The 17,719-nt window shown below is 46.3% G+C and overlaps 1 protein-coding gene across 1 annotated transcript in view; it reads left to right on the top strand.

Annotated features, from left to right (window-relative positions):
* LOC145352337 (coiled-coil domain-containing protein 170-like) overlaps positions 1–17,719 on the top strand; it is a 48,255-nt gene that overhangs the window by 17,486 nt on the left and 13,050 nt on the right. The window contains exons 7-8 of the mRNA XM_080202093.1: positions 3,553–3,870; positions 8,422–8,622. Coding sequence (XP_080058219.1) covers positions 3,553–3,870; positions 8,422–8,622 — 519 coding nt within the window. The remainder of the gene's footprint in view (positions 1–3,552; positions 3,871–8,421; positions 8,623–17,719) is intronic.

The raw sequence follows: 17,719 nt of genomic DNA, 5'->3' as shown, positions 1-17,719 counted from the left end.
CCACCCTCATCCACAATCTACCATCAACACTTCCTCCTAATCCCACCTCTTATCCTGTGTCCCTTATATGGATCTCTATTATTCACCTTAACTATTCCTCGAGGTAACAAACTCCACATTCTCCACACTCTCTGGCTAAGGAATTCTCCTGAATCCCTGGTTGGCTTTACCAGTGACTGTCTAATGAGGTCCCGCACCAACCGACACAGGAACAGCTTCTTCCCTGCTGCTGTCAGACTTTTGAATGGACCTACCTTGCATTAGGCTGATCTTTCTCTACACCCTCGCTATGACTGTAACACTACATTCTGCGCTCTCTCCTTCCCTTCTCTATGAACGGTATGCTCTGTCTATTTAGTGTGCAAGAAACAATACTTTTCACTGTACACTAATACATGTGACAATAATAAATCAAATTATATTTGTGTCCCCTGGTTTTTGACTCCCTCAAATCTTCACACTATCTGCACTGTCAAATTCTTATATTGTCTTAATGACCTCGCCCTCCGTCTTCTCGTTTCTGGAGAAACCCCCCCTCCAGTCTGTTCAGTTTTTCCTGATTGATCTGACCCCCCCGATTCTAGTGTTATAACCTCGGGCTGGAATGTCCTGTCCGTTCCCACCAGTGGGCTTTCCCCATCCCGCTGCAGTGAATGGAGATTAGGCTCCAAGATCTCTGTCTTCACTGCAGCGAGAAGGCAGTGTGAACGGGCAGAAAGATCGGAATGTGGCCGTCTCTGGCTGGGCCACCATTTATTGCCCATTCCTAGTTACCCTTTAGAAGGTGGTAGTGAGCTGCCTTGTATCTGAATGGCTTGTTTGGCCATTTCAGTGGGCATTTAAGAGTCCATCACATTGAACAAAGAACAGGAACAGGCCCTTCGGCCCATCAAGTCTGTGCCGACACAGATGCCTCTCTAATCTAACATTTTCTTGTCTCTATCTGGTCCATATCCCTCTATTCCCTGCCCATTCATGTATCTATCCAGATGCCTCAGAGAATCTGCTTCCACCACCACCTCCAGCAGCACGTTCCAGGCATTCCCCACCCTCTGTGTAAAAAATTTCCCTTACATCTCTATTAAACTTTCCCTGTCTCACTCTCAACCACATTGCTGTGGATCTGGAGTAGGCCAGGTCGGGTAAGGGAGGCAGATTTCCTTCCCTCGAGGAAATTCATCAACCAGATGGGTTTTTCCGACAATCAACAATGGACACCAGGTGATTCTTAATCCCAGATTTTTTATATTGAATTAGAATCCCACCATCTGCCGTGGTGGGATTCGAACCCGGGACTCTGGATTATTAGACCAGCGACAGTGTCACCAGAATGCACTGGGTTTGTATTTTCACATGCCATTTTATCCCTGTGATGAGTCAATAGAGATTGCCTTTTTGGAGCATGTTTCAAAGCTGAGAAACACATTTATTTAACGAACAATAACTAAACAATACCAAATAGTTCGATATTTACCATGTAAATCTTTCCAAATACCATCAAGATGAAAATCACCTCAGAAATAAGCCAAACTTTTGTAAGGCACTTTCATATATTTCTTTTGCTTAAATTTCTTACCAATGCCCAGAGGAGATAAAGATGAGGAGAGGGCCCATTAACTCTCGGAGATCCAGACTGACTGATTCCTTCCCTCAGAGAGTGTCAAACAAACTCTCTAGTTCAGACAGAGAAGGCGTCCTGTTACATCCAAGACCCTATTACTGCTTCCCCCTGCTCCTCAGATGGTTCTGTGTCTGAATTTCGGATGTTAATAGACCTTCACAACATAAGAACATAAGAAATAGGAGCAGGAGTAGGCCATCTAGCCCTTCGAGCCTGCCCCGCCATTCAATAAGATCATGGCTGATCTGAAGTGGATCAGTTCCACTTTCCCACTTTCTCCCCATAACCCTTAATTCCCTTGTCTATCAAAAACCCATCAACCCGCGTCTTAAATATATTTAGTGAGGTAGCCTCCACCACTTCAATGGGCAGAGAATTCCAGAGATTCACCACCCTTTGAGTGAAGAAGTTCCTCCTCAACTCCGTTCTAAACCGCCCCCCCTTTATCTTGAGGCTGTGCCCCCTAGTCCTACTGTCCTTTCTGAGCGGGAAGAATCTCTCTACCTCTATCCTATCCATCCCCTTCATCATCTTATACGTCTCTATAAGATCCCCCCTCATCCTTCTAAACTCCAACAAGTATAGACCCAGTCTATTCAATCTCTCCTGATAGTCTAACCCCCTCATCTCTGGTATCAGCCTAGTGAACCTTCTATCAGCCTAGAACACAGTAGGAGATTTGTCTCCTGCTGATTGTGTTGGCGATCTGGAAGAATGATCCAATTAGACCCCATCCGTGCTACATTTTTCTTTCTCAGACACACAACCTATCCCTTTTGAAACTCTATTGTGGATTCTGCTTCCTTCGCTGCTTGTACTCCGCTTATCCCAACAATTCCCTGTGTCAGGAATAGTTCGACTGCTCCTGTGCTGCGATGGAACTTCTCTCAGCCTCTCCCTTCACCCCTTTGCTAATGATCTCATCTCCATAAAGAAAGACTGCATTTATGTAGCAGCCTCTCATGACCTCCACAGCCAGCACAGTAAGGTGCAGTTACTGTAGGATGGTCAGTCTATTGGATCCATGTTCTTTGCTGCTGAGGTGATCACATTGAAACGTACAAGATCCTGAAGGGGTTTGACAGGGTCAATACTGAGAGGTACTGGGGTACCTGGAACCCAGAGGTGCAGTCTCAGGATAAGGGGCTGATTATTTAGGATTGAGATGGAAGAAATTTATCCACTTGGAGGATTGTGAATCTTTGGGATTCCATAACCCAGAAGGATATTTAAGACTCCAGGAGTAAGGTACAGAGGGAGCAGGCAAGAAAGTGGGATTGGAGCCAAAGACCAGCCATGATTGGACTGAACTGTGAGCAGGCTTGATGGGCTGAATGGTCTACTCCTGCTCCTGTTTTGTACATTCTGATAATGTTGGAAATTCAGAGCCAGTTTGTGCACAGCAGGATTCCACAAGCAACAAAGTGATAATGACCGGATAATCGAGTGTTTCTTTTAACCATTGTTGTTGAGGGATGAATGATAATCTGGAGACAGGAATAACTCCCTTCTTCAAATACTGTCCACCTGATAGAGGCCACGGTGGCACAGTGGATAGCGCTGCTGCCTCACAGCGCCAGAAACCCGGGTTCGATTCCCGGCTCGGGTCACTGTCTGTGAGGAGGCTGCACATTCTCCCCGTGTCTGCGTGGGTTTCCTCTGAGTGCTCCGGTTTCCTCCCACACTCCAAAGACGTGCGGGTTAGGTGGATTGGCCGTACTAAATTGCTCCTTACTGTCAGGGGGACTAGCAGGGTAAATATGTGAGGTTACAGGAATAGGGCCTGAATGGGATTTTAGCCAGTGCAGACTCGATGGGCTGAATGGCCTTCTTCTGCACTGTAAGATCCTATCTCACACTGAGTGTGTGTGTGAGTCTGGGCTGTAGAGTTGAGCTGAGCCATGAGTGACACTCGTTCTTTGTTTGTTTAGGAGAGGGATGAAGCTTTGCTCCTGAAGAAGAAGGTGGAACAGGAAAACGCACTGCTCCGTGAGAGGCTGGGGGACTGCCAGCGGGCATTGGGCACCGCGTGCCAGGCACAGGCTCGCAACGAGAAACAAGTGAGTGACCTGGATGACCGGCTGCGCAGCTCCACCTACCAGACACGAGCTGCCAACGCCTTACACCAGAGCTTCATTGACCAGCTGGCTACCTTACTGAGCAATGGACTCGTCAGTGTACCTGCCACCCAGGAAGGCATCAAAAACAAAGTGCAGGAACTCTCTGCCAATCACCAGACACAAATATTTGTGAGTATCAACAGGTCAACATAGAATCACAGACAGGAGGGACAGAGCAGGAGAGGCCCTTCTGCCCATCATACCTGCTTCAACTCTTTAGGAGACCAATTAGTCTCATTGCTCATCGCTCTTCGGCCTTTTGGCTAAGATCAAGTGTAGTATCTAGAACGTAGAACACTACAGCACAAACAGGCCCTTCGGCCCACAAGTTGCGCCGATTCCATAGAAGCTAATGGAATGTTATTCGTTATTGGGAAGGGAATTGATTGCAAAAGTGGGGAGGGTTTGCTTCAGTTAGATAGGGCACTCGTGAGACCACATCTGGAGAACATAGAACATAGAACACTACAGCACAAACAGGCCCTTCGGCCCACAAGTTGCGCCGATCATATCCATACCTACCAGGCCTATCTATAACCCTCAATCCCATTAAATCCCATGTATTCATCCAGAAGTCTCCACCACCACCGACGGCAGCCAATTCCACTCACTCACCACCCTCTGAGTGAAAAACTTTCCCCTGACATCTCCTCTGTACCTGCTCCCCAGCACTTTAAACCTGTGTCCTCTCGTAGCGACCATTTCAACCCTGGGAAATAGTCTCTGAGAATCCACCCTATCTATACCTCTCAACATTTTATAAACCTCTATCAGGTCGCCTCTCAACCTTCGCCTCTCCAGGGAGAAGAGTCCCAGCTCCCTCAACCTATCTTCATAAGGCATGCCTCCCAATCCAGGCAACATCCTTGTAAATCTCCTCTGCACCCTCTCAATAGCTTCCACATCCATCCTGTAGTGAGGCGACTAGAACTGCGCACAGTACTCCAAGTGGGGTCTGACAAGGGTCTTATAAATGCAGGACTGTTCTTATCAGTGCTGCACTTGGTTGAAGTCATTAGGTTACATTTCACCTTCATTTGAAGCAATTTTTAAAAGCGGCATCTGGGTCTTTTGGCTAAGATGCAAATGAGATCAAGCCTTGGAGGAGGAGCTATGCCTCCTCCAATCAGCTTGGATCCTGTAGATCAAGCCCAAGGCAGGAGCCCTGTCTGGTCAGCTAGGATTGGGAATTGGGTGGTGGCAGGATCCTCTGATCCTGGGGTGGTTAAAGAAATTCCGCTCCCACGGCAGGGCTCCCCATCAGTGGGACTGGAAGATCCCACTGGCAAGAGCAGCCTGAAAATTCCGGCTCCAAAGTAGAAACTAGGAGCAGGAGGAGGCCATTCGGCCCTTCGAGCATTTTCCACCGTTCATTTTGATCATGGCTGATCATCGAATTCAATATCCTGGTCTCCCCCTCCCTCCCATATCCCTTGATCCCTTTAGCCCCAAGAGTTGTATATAATTTCTTTGTGAAATCAGACAATGTTTTGGCCTCAGCTACTTTCTGTGGGAGTGAATTCCACACATTCCCCACCCTCTGGGTGAAGAAATTTCTCCTCACCTCAGTTCTAAAAGGTTTATCCCTTATCCTCAAACTCTGACCCCCTAGTTCTGGACTCCCCCACTATCGGGCGCATCCACACTCTCACTCGTCAAGGACTCTGTCCACTCAATGGTATGAGGAGTTTCACCCTCATCTTAACAATTTTATCATGAAGAGAACTTTAGGATATTTCTCCACCCTCACTTTTCTGCTGGACACTGTGGCCCTCAACAGATAACAGACACCGTGGAGTGAATTGCCTGTTCTGTCTGTCCACTATGGGAATCGAGCGGGCGAGAGGCAGACCATGGAAAGGTCCATTGACCTGAGGTGGGATCTTCCGGTTTCGGGGCGAGGGTGGCTGAAAGAACCCCCCCCTGTGCCTCGTGAACGACCAGAATGAAGCTGCTGGGGTGAGTTTACAGGTGCTGTTGTCTCAGTGGGCTGAGTCTGATCACCCTGCAGGCCGCTGGATCCTCTCAGGACACCAGGACTAACCAGCCAGGCCATCCTCTCTCTGACAGGAGGCAGTGTTTGTAATAGACTGTGCTGAGTGGGCAGCCTCCAGTGGAGTGATTCCTCCAGCAGCTCCTTGTGGGCCAGAACTTTGCTCTTTGCTGTCTTTCCAAAACCCAGATGATGGGATGGCCTCAAAACACAGAGAGCGTACGTGACAACACATCCAGAACATTCCATACCAACACGTGTAAGTATTACCAATGTTGGTTAAGCTTTAGCACTATTTGAAAACTCTTAAAAATACCAGAAGTGCTGGGTTAATGCCTGCAAGAGGCAAATTGCCAGGTAACCATGGAAACCACACAACATCATCACTACAATAGACACTTCCTACAAACTTAACAGCAAGTGACCCAATCCGAATGAATCTAACATGGTCCACACCACTCAGAAATCAAATTAATACTTCCATTGCTCATCAACTTACAGATCAAATCAGAGAACAGTACAACGCAGGAACAGGCCCTTCGGCCCTCCAAACCTCTGCCAGTCATGATGCCCCTAACTAAAACCCTTCTGCCCTCAGTCTGTGTCCCTCTATTCCCCACTATTCACGTAACCATCCAGCTGGCGCTTAAAGATCAATTCAGGGGGGCGGGTGGGGCAGATTTATATCGAATAACAGATACCCGGGAGTGAGTTACAGACTGGAGTCTAATCGAGAGGTTCGGGATGGTTTATATATAGAATAACAGATACCCGGGAGTGAGTTACAGACTGGAATCTAATCGAGGGGTTCGGGGTGGTTTATATACAGAATAACAGATACCCGGGAGTGAGTTACAAACTGGAATCTAATTGAGGGGTTCAGGGTGGTTTATATATACAATAACAGATACTTGAGTTACAGACTGGAATCTAATCGAGGGGTTCGGGGTGGTTTATATATAGAATAACATGTACCCAGGAGTGAGTTACAGACTGGAATCTAATCGAGGGGTTCAGGGTGGTTTATATATAGAATAACAGATACCCGGGAGTGAGTTACAGACTGGAACCTAATCGAGGGGTTCGGGATGGTTTATACATAGAATAACAGATACCCGGGAGTGAGTTACAGACTGGAATCTAATCAAGGGGTTCGGGATGGTTTATATATAGGATAACAGATACCCGGGAGTGAGTTACAGACTGGAATCTAATCGAGGGGTTCGGGGTGGTTTATATATAGAATAACAGATACTTGAGTTACAGACTGGAATCTAATCGAGGGGTTCGGGATTGTTTATATATAGAATAACAGATACCCGGGAGTGAGTTACAGACTGGAATCTAATCGAGGGGTTCGGGGTGGTTTATATATAGAATAACAGATACTTGGGAGTGAGTTACAGACTGGAATCTAATTGAGGGGTTCGGGGTGGTTTATATATAGAATAACATGTACCCAGGAGTGAGTTACAGACTGGAATCTAATCGAGGGGTTCGGGATGGTTTATATATAGAATAACAGATACCCGGGAGTGAGTTACAGACTGGAATCTAATCGAGGGGTTCGGGGTGGTTTATATATAGAGTAACAGATACCCAGGAGTGAGTTACAGAGTGGAATCTAATCGAGAGGTTCGGGGTGGTTCATATATAGAATAACAGATAGCCGGGAGTGAGTTACAGACTGGAATCTAATCGAGGGGTTCGGGGTGGTTTATATATAGAATAACAGATACCCAGGAGTGAGTTACAGACTGGAATCTAATCGAGGGGTTCGGGATGGTTTATATATAGAATAACAGATACCCGGGAGTGAGTTACAGACTGGAATCTAATCGAGGGGTTCGGGGTGGTTTATATATAGAATAATAGATACCCGGGAGTGAGTTACAGACTGGAATCTAATCGAGGGGTTCGGGATGGTTTATATATAGAATAACAGATACCCGGGAGTGAGTTACAGACTGGAATCTAATCGAGGGGTTCGGGGTGGTTTATATACAGAATAACAGATACCCGGGAGTGAGTTACAGACTGGAATCTAATCGAGGGGTTCGGGATGGTTTATATACAGAATAACAGATACCCGGGAGTGAGTTACAGACTGGAATCTAATCGAGGGGTTCGGGGTGGTTTATATACAGAATAACAGATACCCGGGAGTGAGTTACAGACTGGAATCTAATCGAGGGGTTCGGTTGTTCTCTTTATTCCAGTCTTTATCCTGTGCCACATTCTGCTTTGTTATCACATCCAACCCACATTTATCTCCAATTGGTAAATGACACAAATTAAATTAAGGTTCTTCTCGCGGCTATTTAAATATTGCCAAGGCCACCTCTGCACCCTCTCAGTGTAATCCCTTCCCCTCCCTACCACTTCCACACTCTGCACTCCTCTAATTCTGGCCTTTGATGCTACCCTGAATGTACTCACTCCATGTTGGCGGCCTTTCCTTCTGTTGCCTGGAACCTAAGCCCTGGCAATCCCTCCTTAAACCTCCTGTGTGTTTTTCCTCTATTTAAAACGCTTCTTAAAACCCATGTCCTTGCTTAAGGTTTTGGTTACCTGTCCTCTTGTCTGTCTCATGTCAGATTGTATTTGATAATGTTCCTGAGAAATGCCTGGGGAATGTTTTACCGTGTTCAAGGCGCTTCATAAACACTAGTGATTTTTATTGAAAGAGAATGAAGGATCTCGAGGGACAGATGGCCGAGGTGAACAAACAGTTGGAGCAGCAGAGTGAGATCTACCACCAGACGCTGGGCCACGCTCGAAAGGTGGAGGAAAAGCTGAGCGAACGGGAGGAGACCCTCAGGCACCTTGAAGGACAGCTCACCGTCCAGGACCTGCTGAAAGGCGGCCACCAGTTCGAACGTCAGAAGGTCAGCTTCTGCCAGGCTTTCCTCATAATGTTGTTTATTCATGGGTGGGACGCGGGTGTCACTGGCTGGGTCAACATTTATTACCCATCCCTAGTTGCCCCTCGAGAAGGTGGTGGTGAGCTGCCTTCTTGAATCGCTGCAGTCTCTGAGATGTATATACACCCACATTGCTGTTAGGGAGGGAATTCCAGGATTTTGATCCAGAGTCAGTGAACATAGAACATTACAGCGCAGAACAGGCCCTTCGGCCCACGATGTTGCGCCGACCAGTTAAAAAGCAATGACCCACTAACTTAAACCAATCCCTTTTCGTCCATAAACCTATCCACGGATCTCTTAAACGCCCCCAAACTAGGCGCATTTACAACTGCAGCAGGCAGGGCATTCCAATCCCTCACCACCCTCTGGGTAAAGAACCTACCCCTGACATCCGTCCTATAACTACCCCCCCTTAGTTTAAAGCTATGCCCCCTCGTGCTAGCTTTCTCCATCAGAGGAAAAAGGCTATCACTATCCACCCTATCTAAACCTCTAATCATCTTATATGTTTCAATAAGGTCCCCTCTTAGCCACCTTCTTTCTAACGAAAACAACCCCAAATCCCTCAGTCTCTCCTCATAGGACCTCCCCTCCATACCAGGCAACATCCTTGTAAACCTCCTCTGCACCCTCTCCAAAGCCTCCACATCCTTCCTATAATGTGGGGACCAGAACTGCACACAATACTCCAAGTGCGGCCGCACCAGAGTTGTGTCCAGTTGCAACATGACGCTGCGGCTCCTAAATTCAATCCCCCTACCAATAAACGCCAAGACACCGTATACCTTCTTAACAACCTTATCTACTTGATTCCCAACTTTCAGGGATCTATGTACACATACACCTAGATCCCTCTGTGCATCCACACTATTCAGAGTCCTACCGTTAGCCCTATACTCTACACATCTGTTATTCCTGCCAAAGTGAATTACCTCACACTTTTCCACATTAAACTCCATCCGCCACCTCTCGGCCCAGCTCTGCAACATGTCCAAGTCTCCCTGTAAACTATGACACCCCTCCTCACTATCTACCACACCTCCGACTTTGGTGTCATCAGCAAATTTACTAATCCACCCAACTATACCCTCATCCAGATCATTTATAAAAATTACAAACAGCAGTGGCCCCAAAACAGATCCCTGAGGCACACCACTCGTAACTGAACTCCATGTCGAATATTTACCATCAACCACCACCCTCTGTCTCCTATCTGCTAGCCAGTTCCTGATCCAATTACCTAAATCACCCTCAATCCCATACATCTGCATTTTCTGCAGAAGGCTTCCATGGTGAACCTTATCAAACGCCTTACTAAAGTCCATATATACCACGTCAACTGCCTTACCCCCATCCACCTCTTTGGTCACTTTCTCAAAAAACTCAATAAGTTTAGTAAGGCACGACCTACCCTCCACAAAACCATGCTGACTATCTCCAATCAATTCATTACTCTCCAAATAACTATAAATCCTATCCCTAATAATTTTTTCTAAAACCTTACCCACAACAGAAGTAAGACTCACCGGTCTATAATTCCCGGGGAAGTCTCTGTTCCCCTTCTTAAACAATGGGACAACATTTGCTATCCTCCAATCTTCTGGCACTATACCTGTGACCAACGACGACCTGAAGATCAGAGCCAGAGGCTCTGCAATCGCCTCTCTTGCCTCCCAGAGAATCCTAGGGTAAATCCCGTCCGGCCCAGGGGACTTATCTATTTTCAAACCCTCAAGAATATCTAGCACATCCTCCTTATCAACTGCAATACTGTCCAGTTTACAGCCTTGTAACCCAGTGTTCTCCACAGCTACATTTATGTCCCCCTGCGTGAACACCGAAGAGAAATATTGGTTCAATGCCTCTCCAATCTCTTCCGGTTCCACACATAACTTCCCACTGCTGTCTCTAACTGGCCCCAATCTTGCCCTAACCAACCTTCTGTTTTTGACATACCTATAGAATGCCTTAGGATTCTCCTTAATCCTATCAGCCAAAGTCTTCTCATGTCCTCTTTTAGCCCTTCTTAACTCGCTCTTTAACTCCCTCCTAGCCAATCTAAAGCTTTCTAGTGCACTACCTGAGCCCTCAAGTCTCATCCAGACATAAGCCTCCTTTTTCTTTTTAACCAGCGAACCAACTTTCTTAGTGCACCACGGTTCCCTAGCTCGACCAATACCTCCTTGCCTGACAGGGACATACATATCAAGGACTCGCAATAGCTGCTCCTTGAAAAAACTCCACATTTCGGACGTTCCGAGACCCTGTAGTCTCCTAGTCCAACCTATGCTTCCTAATTCTCTCCTAATAGCCTCATAATTACCCTTCCCCCAGCTAAAACTACTGACCCGAGGTTCATGCCTATCCCTTTCCATTACTAAGGTGAACGTAACCGAATTGTGGTCACTATCACCAAAATGCACCCCAGCTTCCAAGTCTAGCACCTGGTCTGGCTCATTTCCCAGCACCAAATCCAATATAGCCTCACCTCTAGTTGGCCTATCAACATACTGAGTCAAAAAACCTTCCTGCACGCTTTGTGCAAAAACTGACCCCTCTAATGAGCTAGAGCTATAGCTATTCCAATCAATATTAGTAAAGTTAAAGTCCCCCATAACAATTACCCTATTACTTTCACTCCTATCCAGGATCGTCTCCGCAATCCTTTCCTCAACCTCTCTAGAACTTTTAGGAGGTCTATAAAAGACTCCCAACAGGGTGACCTCTCCTCTCCTATTTCTAATCTCCGCCCATACTACCTCAACAGACAAGTCCTCATCAAACTTCCTCTCTGACACTGTGATACAATCCTTGACTAATAATGCTACCCCTCCCCCCCTTCTACCTCCTTCTCTACTCCGACTGAAGCATTTGAACCCCGGAACCTGAAGGAACAGTGATATATTTCCAAGTCAGGATGGTGAGTGGCTTGGAGAGGAACTTGAAGGCGGTGGTGTTCCCATGTGCCTGCTGCCCTTGTCCTTCCAGATGGAAGTGGTTGTGGGTTTGGAAGGTGCTGCCTAAGGATCTTTGGTGAGTTGCTGCAGTGCATCTTGTAGATAGAAGCAGCGGTGTGTACTGAGTGTCGGCGGTGGAGGGAGTGGGTGTTTGTAGATGTGGTGCCAACCCAGTGGGACTGCGTTGTCCTGGATGGTGTCCAGTGTTGAGTTCTGGGCACCGCTCCTGAGGAAGGATATATTGGATTTGGATGGAAGGGGTACAGAGTGGGATTCACCAGAGCCTGAAGGAATAAATGATGAGCACAGCTCGAATTGACTAGACTTTTATTCCTTTGAGTTAAGGGGTGATCTAATTGAGATGTTTAACGTTATTAAAGGATTTGATAGGAGAGATAGAGTGAAATTATTTCCCCGGGGTTTTTTTCTGTTCGTTTCCCTGATGTGGGTGTCTCTGACAAGTCAGTATTTATTGCCTGTTCCTATTTGCTCTTGAGAAGGTTTTAGTGAACCACTTTCTTCAGCCTCTGCTGTCTGGGTGGATTATAACTTTCTTTTGTGCAGTTTTTTTTATTCACTGCTGTTTCCTCAGTCACCCCAGAAAGCAGCAAATATCAACCCCATTGCTGTGGGGTCACGTGTAGGTCAGACTGAGCAAGGATGGCAGATTTCCTTCCTGAAAGGGGAAAGCTGGTTAAGAAAATAATTCACCATTACTGAAACCAACTTTTCATTCTGGATTTATTCTGTGAATTGGATTTAAACTCCTACCTGCTGTGGTTCCAGTTACCAGCGAGTCCCACAGCTGAAGACAAGCTGAGGGTTTTTCCACGAGTCAGAGGGCTGGATTTTCCAGACCCGTCTTCTGGCAGGATCTTCCAGTCATGCCAAAGTCCATGGGCATTTTGCCACCATGTCAAGACTGGAAAATCTCAGCTATGGACTGCCACAGTGCAGAAAGTGACCATTCAGCCATTATGTCCTTGTCCAGCTCTCTGACTGATCTCTCTGATTCCCATTCCTCCGCTCGTTCTCCACAGTCCTGAAAATACTCCCTTTTAGCTATTTATCCAATTCACCTTTCATAATACTGTCATGGAGATGTCACCATTGGATTGGGGTGGGCACAGTCAGAAACCCCACAACACCCGATTAAAGTCCAACAGCTTTATTTGGAATCATGAGCTTCCAAAGGACCTGATGGCTGGGAAGGTGTGTTCCTAACACAATTAAACAGGTAGAGGACCAGCCTGCAGAACCTTCCAGCACACACCGGGGCAGGAAGAGTGGGAGAGATTGCTGGATAGCCACATGTTGGAGCCTCTACCATCACCATCCAGAGCTCCAGACTGCAACACTGAATCATAGTTACACAGAGAATTCTAAGAACAGTGATCGTAACCAGATGATATTCTGGTGGGTTCGATGGTGCCCATGATACCAGGAAGAATTCCCTGGCTGGGGATGATCTTTTACATCCTTTTAAAGGACCTTTGGTTCAACATTTTATCCAAAAAAAACCTCTGACAGTGCAACATTCCTCAAGCTGGTGATTCAGTGTCATTCTGACTCCGAGGTGTTTGCAAGTTTCTCGTTATGTACGGAGATACCGGCGTTGGACTGGGGTAAACACAATAAGAAGTCTCACAACACCAGGTTAAAGTCCAAGAGGTTTATTTGATAGCAAACACCACTAGCTTTCGGAACACTGTTCCTTCGTCAGGTGAGTGGAGAGTTCTGATCAGAGAAGGGCGTATAAAGTCACACACAGTTTACAGAATACTGATTTAGAATGTAGGACTAGGGGGCACAGCCTTAAGATAAAGGGGGGGCAGTTTAGAACGGAGTTGAGGAGGAACTTCTTCACTCAAAGGGTGGTGAATCTCTGGAATTCTCTGCCCGTTGAAGTGGTGGAGGCTGCCTCGCTAAATATGTTTAAGACGCGGGTTGATAGGTTTTTGATAGACAGGGGAATTAAGGGTTATGGGGAGAGGGCAGGAATGTGGAACTGAGCCACGACAGATCAGCCATGATCTTATTGAATGGCGGGGCAGGCTCGAAGGGCTAGATGGCCTACTCCTGCTCCTATTTCTTATGTTCTTAATGTGAGTCTTTACAGCTAACCTGCTATTCAAGTCTTAATGATGCAGACAATGTGAGTGGAGATAGCATTAAGAGATGTGTATTGTCTCCAGACAGTACAGTAAGTGAGGTTTTGCAAGCCCAGGCAAGTCATGGGGGTTACAGATAGTGCGACATGAACCCAAGATCCCGGTTGAGGCCATCCTCATGTGTGCGGAACTTGGCTATCAGTCTCTGCTCAGCGACTCTTCTGTGTTGTGAAGGCCGCCTTGGAGAACGTTTGCCCGAAGATCAGAGACCGAATGCCCGTGACCGCTGAAGTGATCGCCAACAGGATTGGGTGCCAGGGAGTTGAGTTGATTGGAGAGTACTGAGATGACACAGATTGTTGTGCTGAGCTGGGTACAGGATTGGTACGGGGTGAGTTGTACCAGACTGGTGCACAATACTCTACAGTCAGGTAGACGATGGCAAGAGCTGTGGTTCTTAAGGATTGGGCACCTATATCCCAGGAAGAGGCAGCAAGTTTGCTGAGAAGTATGTTTTGCTGCTGCCTTGCTCAAATAATTTTTTGTGTGTCAGTTTTGCAAAGTTGGTGTTTGTAAAATTATGTGTTAAAAATTTTTTTTGTGCTTAGAGTTTTTTAAAAAATGCAAGTACACAGAGAACCCAAAGTGAAACATTTCTATCGCGCAGCCAAACAATAGTGTTGCCAAGACAACAGGCTGTTTTTGAATTTTAGCCAGTTTAATTTCAGTACTTAGCTACCAGCAACCTATTAGATTTGAAATTGATGCTTTGATAACCTGAGGACCAACCATATTGTAGGAAATTTCAAGATGTCATCAGGGGTATAAGGGGATGGGGGGCAGTGACACAAACTGGGAAAGTAGCTGCCTCCTGTCACCACTCATATTTCTCAGAGATAGAGAGAGACTTGCTGGCTCTCATTCCTGCATTTATGTCTTAAAAGAAAGCCTCATCTTAATAGTGAAGAGAGCAGAGAAGAAAAAACACAGAATATTCTAGAAAATAAAAACTGGTTGTAATTCAGAGAGTGACTAAAAATTCTATTTTTTTGTCAGTGGGAGTTGTATTTATTTGTTAGAATTGCGTTTTATTTGGTTTGTTAATAGATTAGTTCACCTGTTCATTGTTTCTGAGATTATGAGATGAGGTGTTCCTCTTTGAATGGTTCAGTGTTAGATTCCCAGCGAAAGGAGCCACCTCTGCTTCATAATAGTCAGTGCTCGGTCAAGGCTAACACCAAGATAAACAGGATGTTGTTCGTGATTCAGTCTCTGGCCATTCATGGAGATGTTGAGTTCTTGCTTAGTGCTGACATTATTGAGGGGGAATATAGTTGAAACTGTTCATAAAATCATAGGATCCTACAGTACAGAAGGAGGCTATTCAGTCCATTGAGTCTGTCCCCATAACCCCATGCATTTACCCTAGCTAGTCTCCCTGACATTAAAGGGTCAATTTAGCATGGTCAATCCATCTAACCTGCCCATCTTTGGTGTGTGGGAGGAAACCAGAGCACCGGAGGAAACCCACACAGACACAGGGAGAATGTGCAGACTCTACACAGACCAGCCAGGAATTGAACCCAGGTCCCTGGTGCTGTGAGGCAGCAGTGCTAACCATTGTGCCACTGTGCTGTTGCTGGACTGAAGGTGCCATGTCTTACTGTAGTTGGCTAGATTTGCAACATCATCGTTTAATGTTGCCTAAAGTTTAGAAAATGTGCAAGACCGAGAGACACAGCTAATACCGTCAGCAGCGATGAACTTCCGAGACAGAGCTGGAGGTGGATTATTTTTTCATTAAAATAGTTATTCAAATCCCTGAAGTGTAATCTAATGATTGACTTTATCATCCCCACAGTAAAAGCACAGCTTTTTGTTATCTTGACTTAATTTGTGTTTTGACTTTTTTGACTCTGTTACAAACTCTCTGGGAAAGACTGGGAGCTAAAAGTCAGATATGAAAAGAGCCACGCTCGGTTCTGGGGGCACAGTTTGCAGCTGAGTGACCCCCTCTGTGCTGCAAGATTCTGGTGAGATCCTCTCGTTCTGTTGCAGACAGTGAAGGTGATCCCAGCTCAAATATCAATAGCTGTCTGATTCTTATCAAAGTACAAGCATTACAGGAGTGACTCTCAGACACAGAATTACTCACCGCCTCCGTGCACTAAGCAATGTTTTCCTTTTAAAATTAATTCCCGGAATATCATATTGAAATCCTGTTTTTAAAACTAACTAATCCACTTGCTCTTTCACTGTGTTGAAGCTTCATGCCTTTTAATTGCCTCCACTGTAAACAACTCAGGAACTATATCTGAAAGGTCATTACATTGATTGGGGATTGACAATCCAGGGACTACAAAAGCTTTCAGTTTGAATTCTCAACTTCTGTGCCTTTGAGAATGAATTTGTCTCTTGTGCAGCTCCATTCACCCCCTCTGGACAACTCAAAGCATTTCTGGGGTACCCTGGCACACAGTGTTATTAACACTTGCAGTAATTGGGAGGGTGGGGAGGAGGGAGGGCTTCTCCAGCCCCATCAGGTGGCTGGTCGGAATCGCGATGCCCTACAATTAGTGGGTTGGATAGCCCATTCATCGATCTCCCACCAGGCACCCATCACACCAGCGGGAACTGCACCAGGCGGGCTTGGGTGCTGGGAATGAACCTGGCATATTGGACCATGTGTGGGGTTGGGGGGGCGGGGGCGGTCCAGGAGGTAGGTCCAGGAGTCATTTGCCTCTCCGCCACTCCCAGGCTGTGGAGAGAGGGACCCCAAGGTTGACGAGGGTTGTGTGCTCAGGCTAGGGGCAAGGAATTGACCTTGCCATCCTTCCCCAGGATGAGGGTCTCCTGGCTGGATTGCCCCTTCTAGCCATCGCAAAACTGAAGCTCACCCCTAGCATGGTGATTTCAGGCAGCTTTCTGCTCAACATCTGCATTCCTGTCTGTCTTCTGTGAGAACTTTGAAGTGGCCTAGTCACTTTAATCTCCATGCCCTCGGTCACCCTGCGGGGAGCTGGTTTAGTGACAGAAGCCAGATGTGGTGGTGAAGGGTGTGGAATATTCATTGTGGGCTCTTAATGGACTCGCTCTTGTCTGGGATGCTGTGGCTTACAAACATCTCTTTTAGCACCTTAAATGGAGTTGTATTTATTTAATTTGATTTATTATTTCATATGTATTAACATACAGTGAAAAGTATTGTTACTTGCACGCTACACAGATAAACCATACTGTACATAGAGAAGGCAATGAGAGAGGGCAGACTGTAGTGTTACAGTCATATCTAGGGTGTAGAGAAAGATCAACTTAATGTGAGGTAGGTACATTCAAAAGTCTGACAGCAGCAGGGAAGAAGCTGTTCTTGAGTCGGTTTGTATGTGACTTTAGAGTTTTGTATCTTTTTCTTGATGGAAGCAGGTAGAAGAGAGAACATCCGGGGTGCAAGGGGTCTTTAATTATGTTGGCTGCTTTTCCGAGGCAATGGAAAGTGTAGACAGAGTCAGTGGATGGGAGGCTGGTTCATGTGATGGATTGGGCTACATTCATGACCCTTTGTAATTTCTTGTGGACTTGGGCAGAGCAGGAGCCCAGACGAAGCTGTGATACAACCAGAAAGAATGCTTTCTATGGTACATCTGTAAAAGTTGGTGAGAGTCGTAGCTGACATGCCAAATTTCCTTAGTCTTCTGAGAAAGTAAAGGCGTTGGAGGGGCTTTCTTAACTATAGTGTCGGCACGGGGGGACCAGGACAGGTTGTTGGTGATCTGGACACCTGGAAACCTGAAGCCCTCAGCCATTTCTACTGTTTCTATTTAGTTGCTTCACCTCAACCCTGTAATGCTTGTACTTTGATAAGAATCAGACAGCTATTGATATTTGAGCTGGGATCACCTTCACTGTCTGCAACAGAACGAGAGGATCTCACCAGAATCTTGCAGCACAGAGGGGGCCACTCAGCTGCAACTCAACTCAAATATTTGAGTG

This window comes from Carcharhinus amblyrhynchos, chromosome 14 (assembly GCF_965287045.1).
Source record: "Carcharhinus amblyrhynchos chromosome 14, sCarAmb.v2.hapA, whole genome shotgun sequence".
Taxonomy (NCBI): Eukaryota; Metazoa; Chordata; class Chondrichthyes; order Carcharhiniformes; family Carcharhinidae; genus Carcharhinus; species Carcharhinus amblyrhynchos.
The sequence above is the reverse complement of the archived record's forward strand: the minus strand, read 5'-3'. Positions and strand labels throughout refer to the sequence as shown.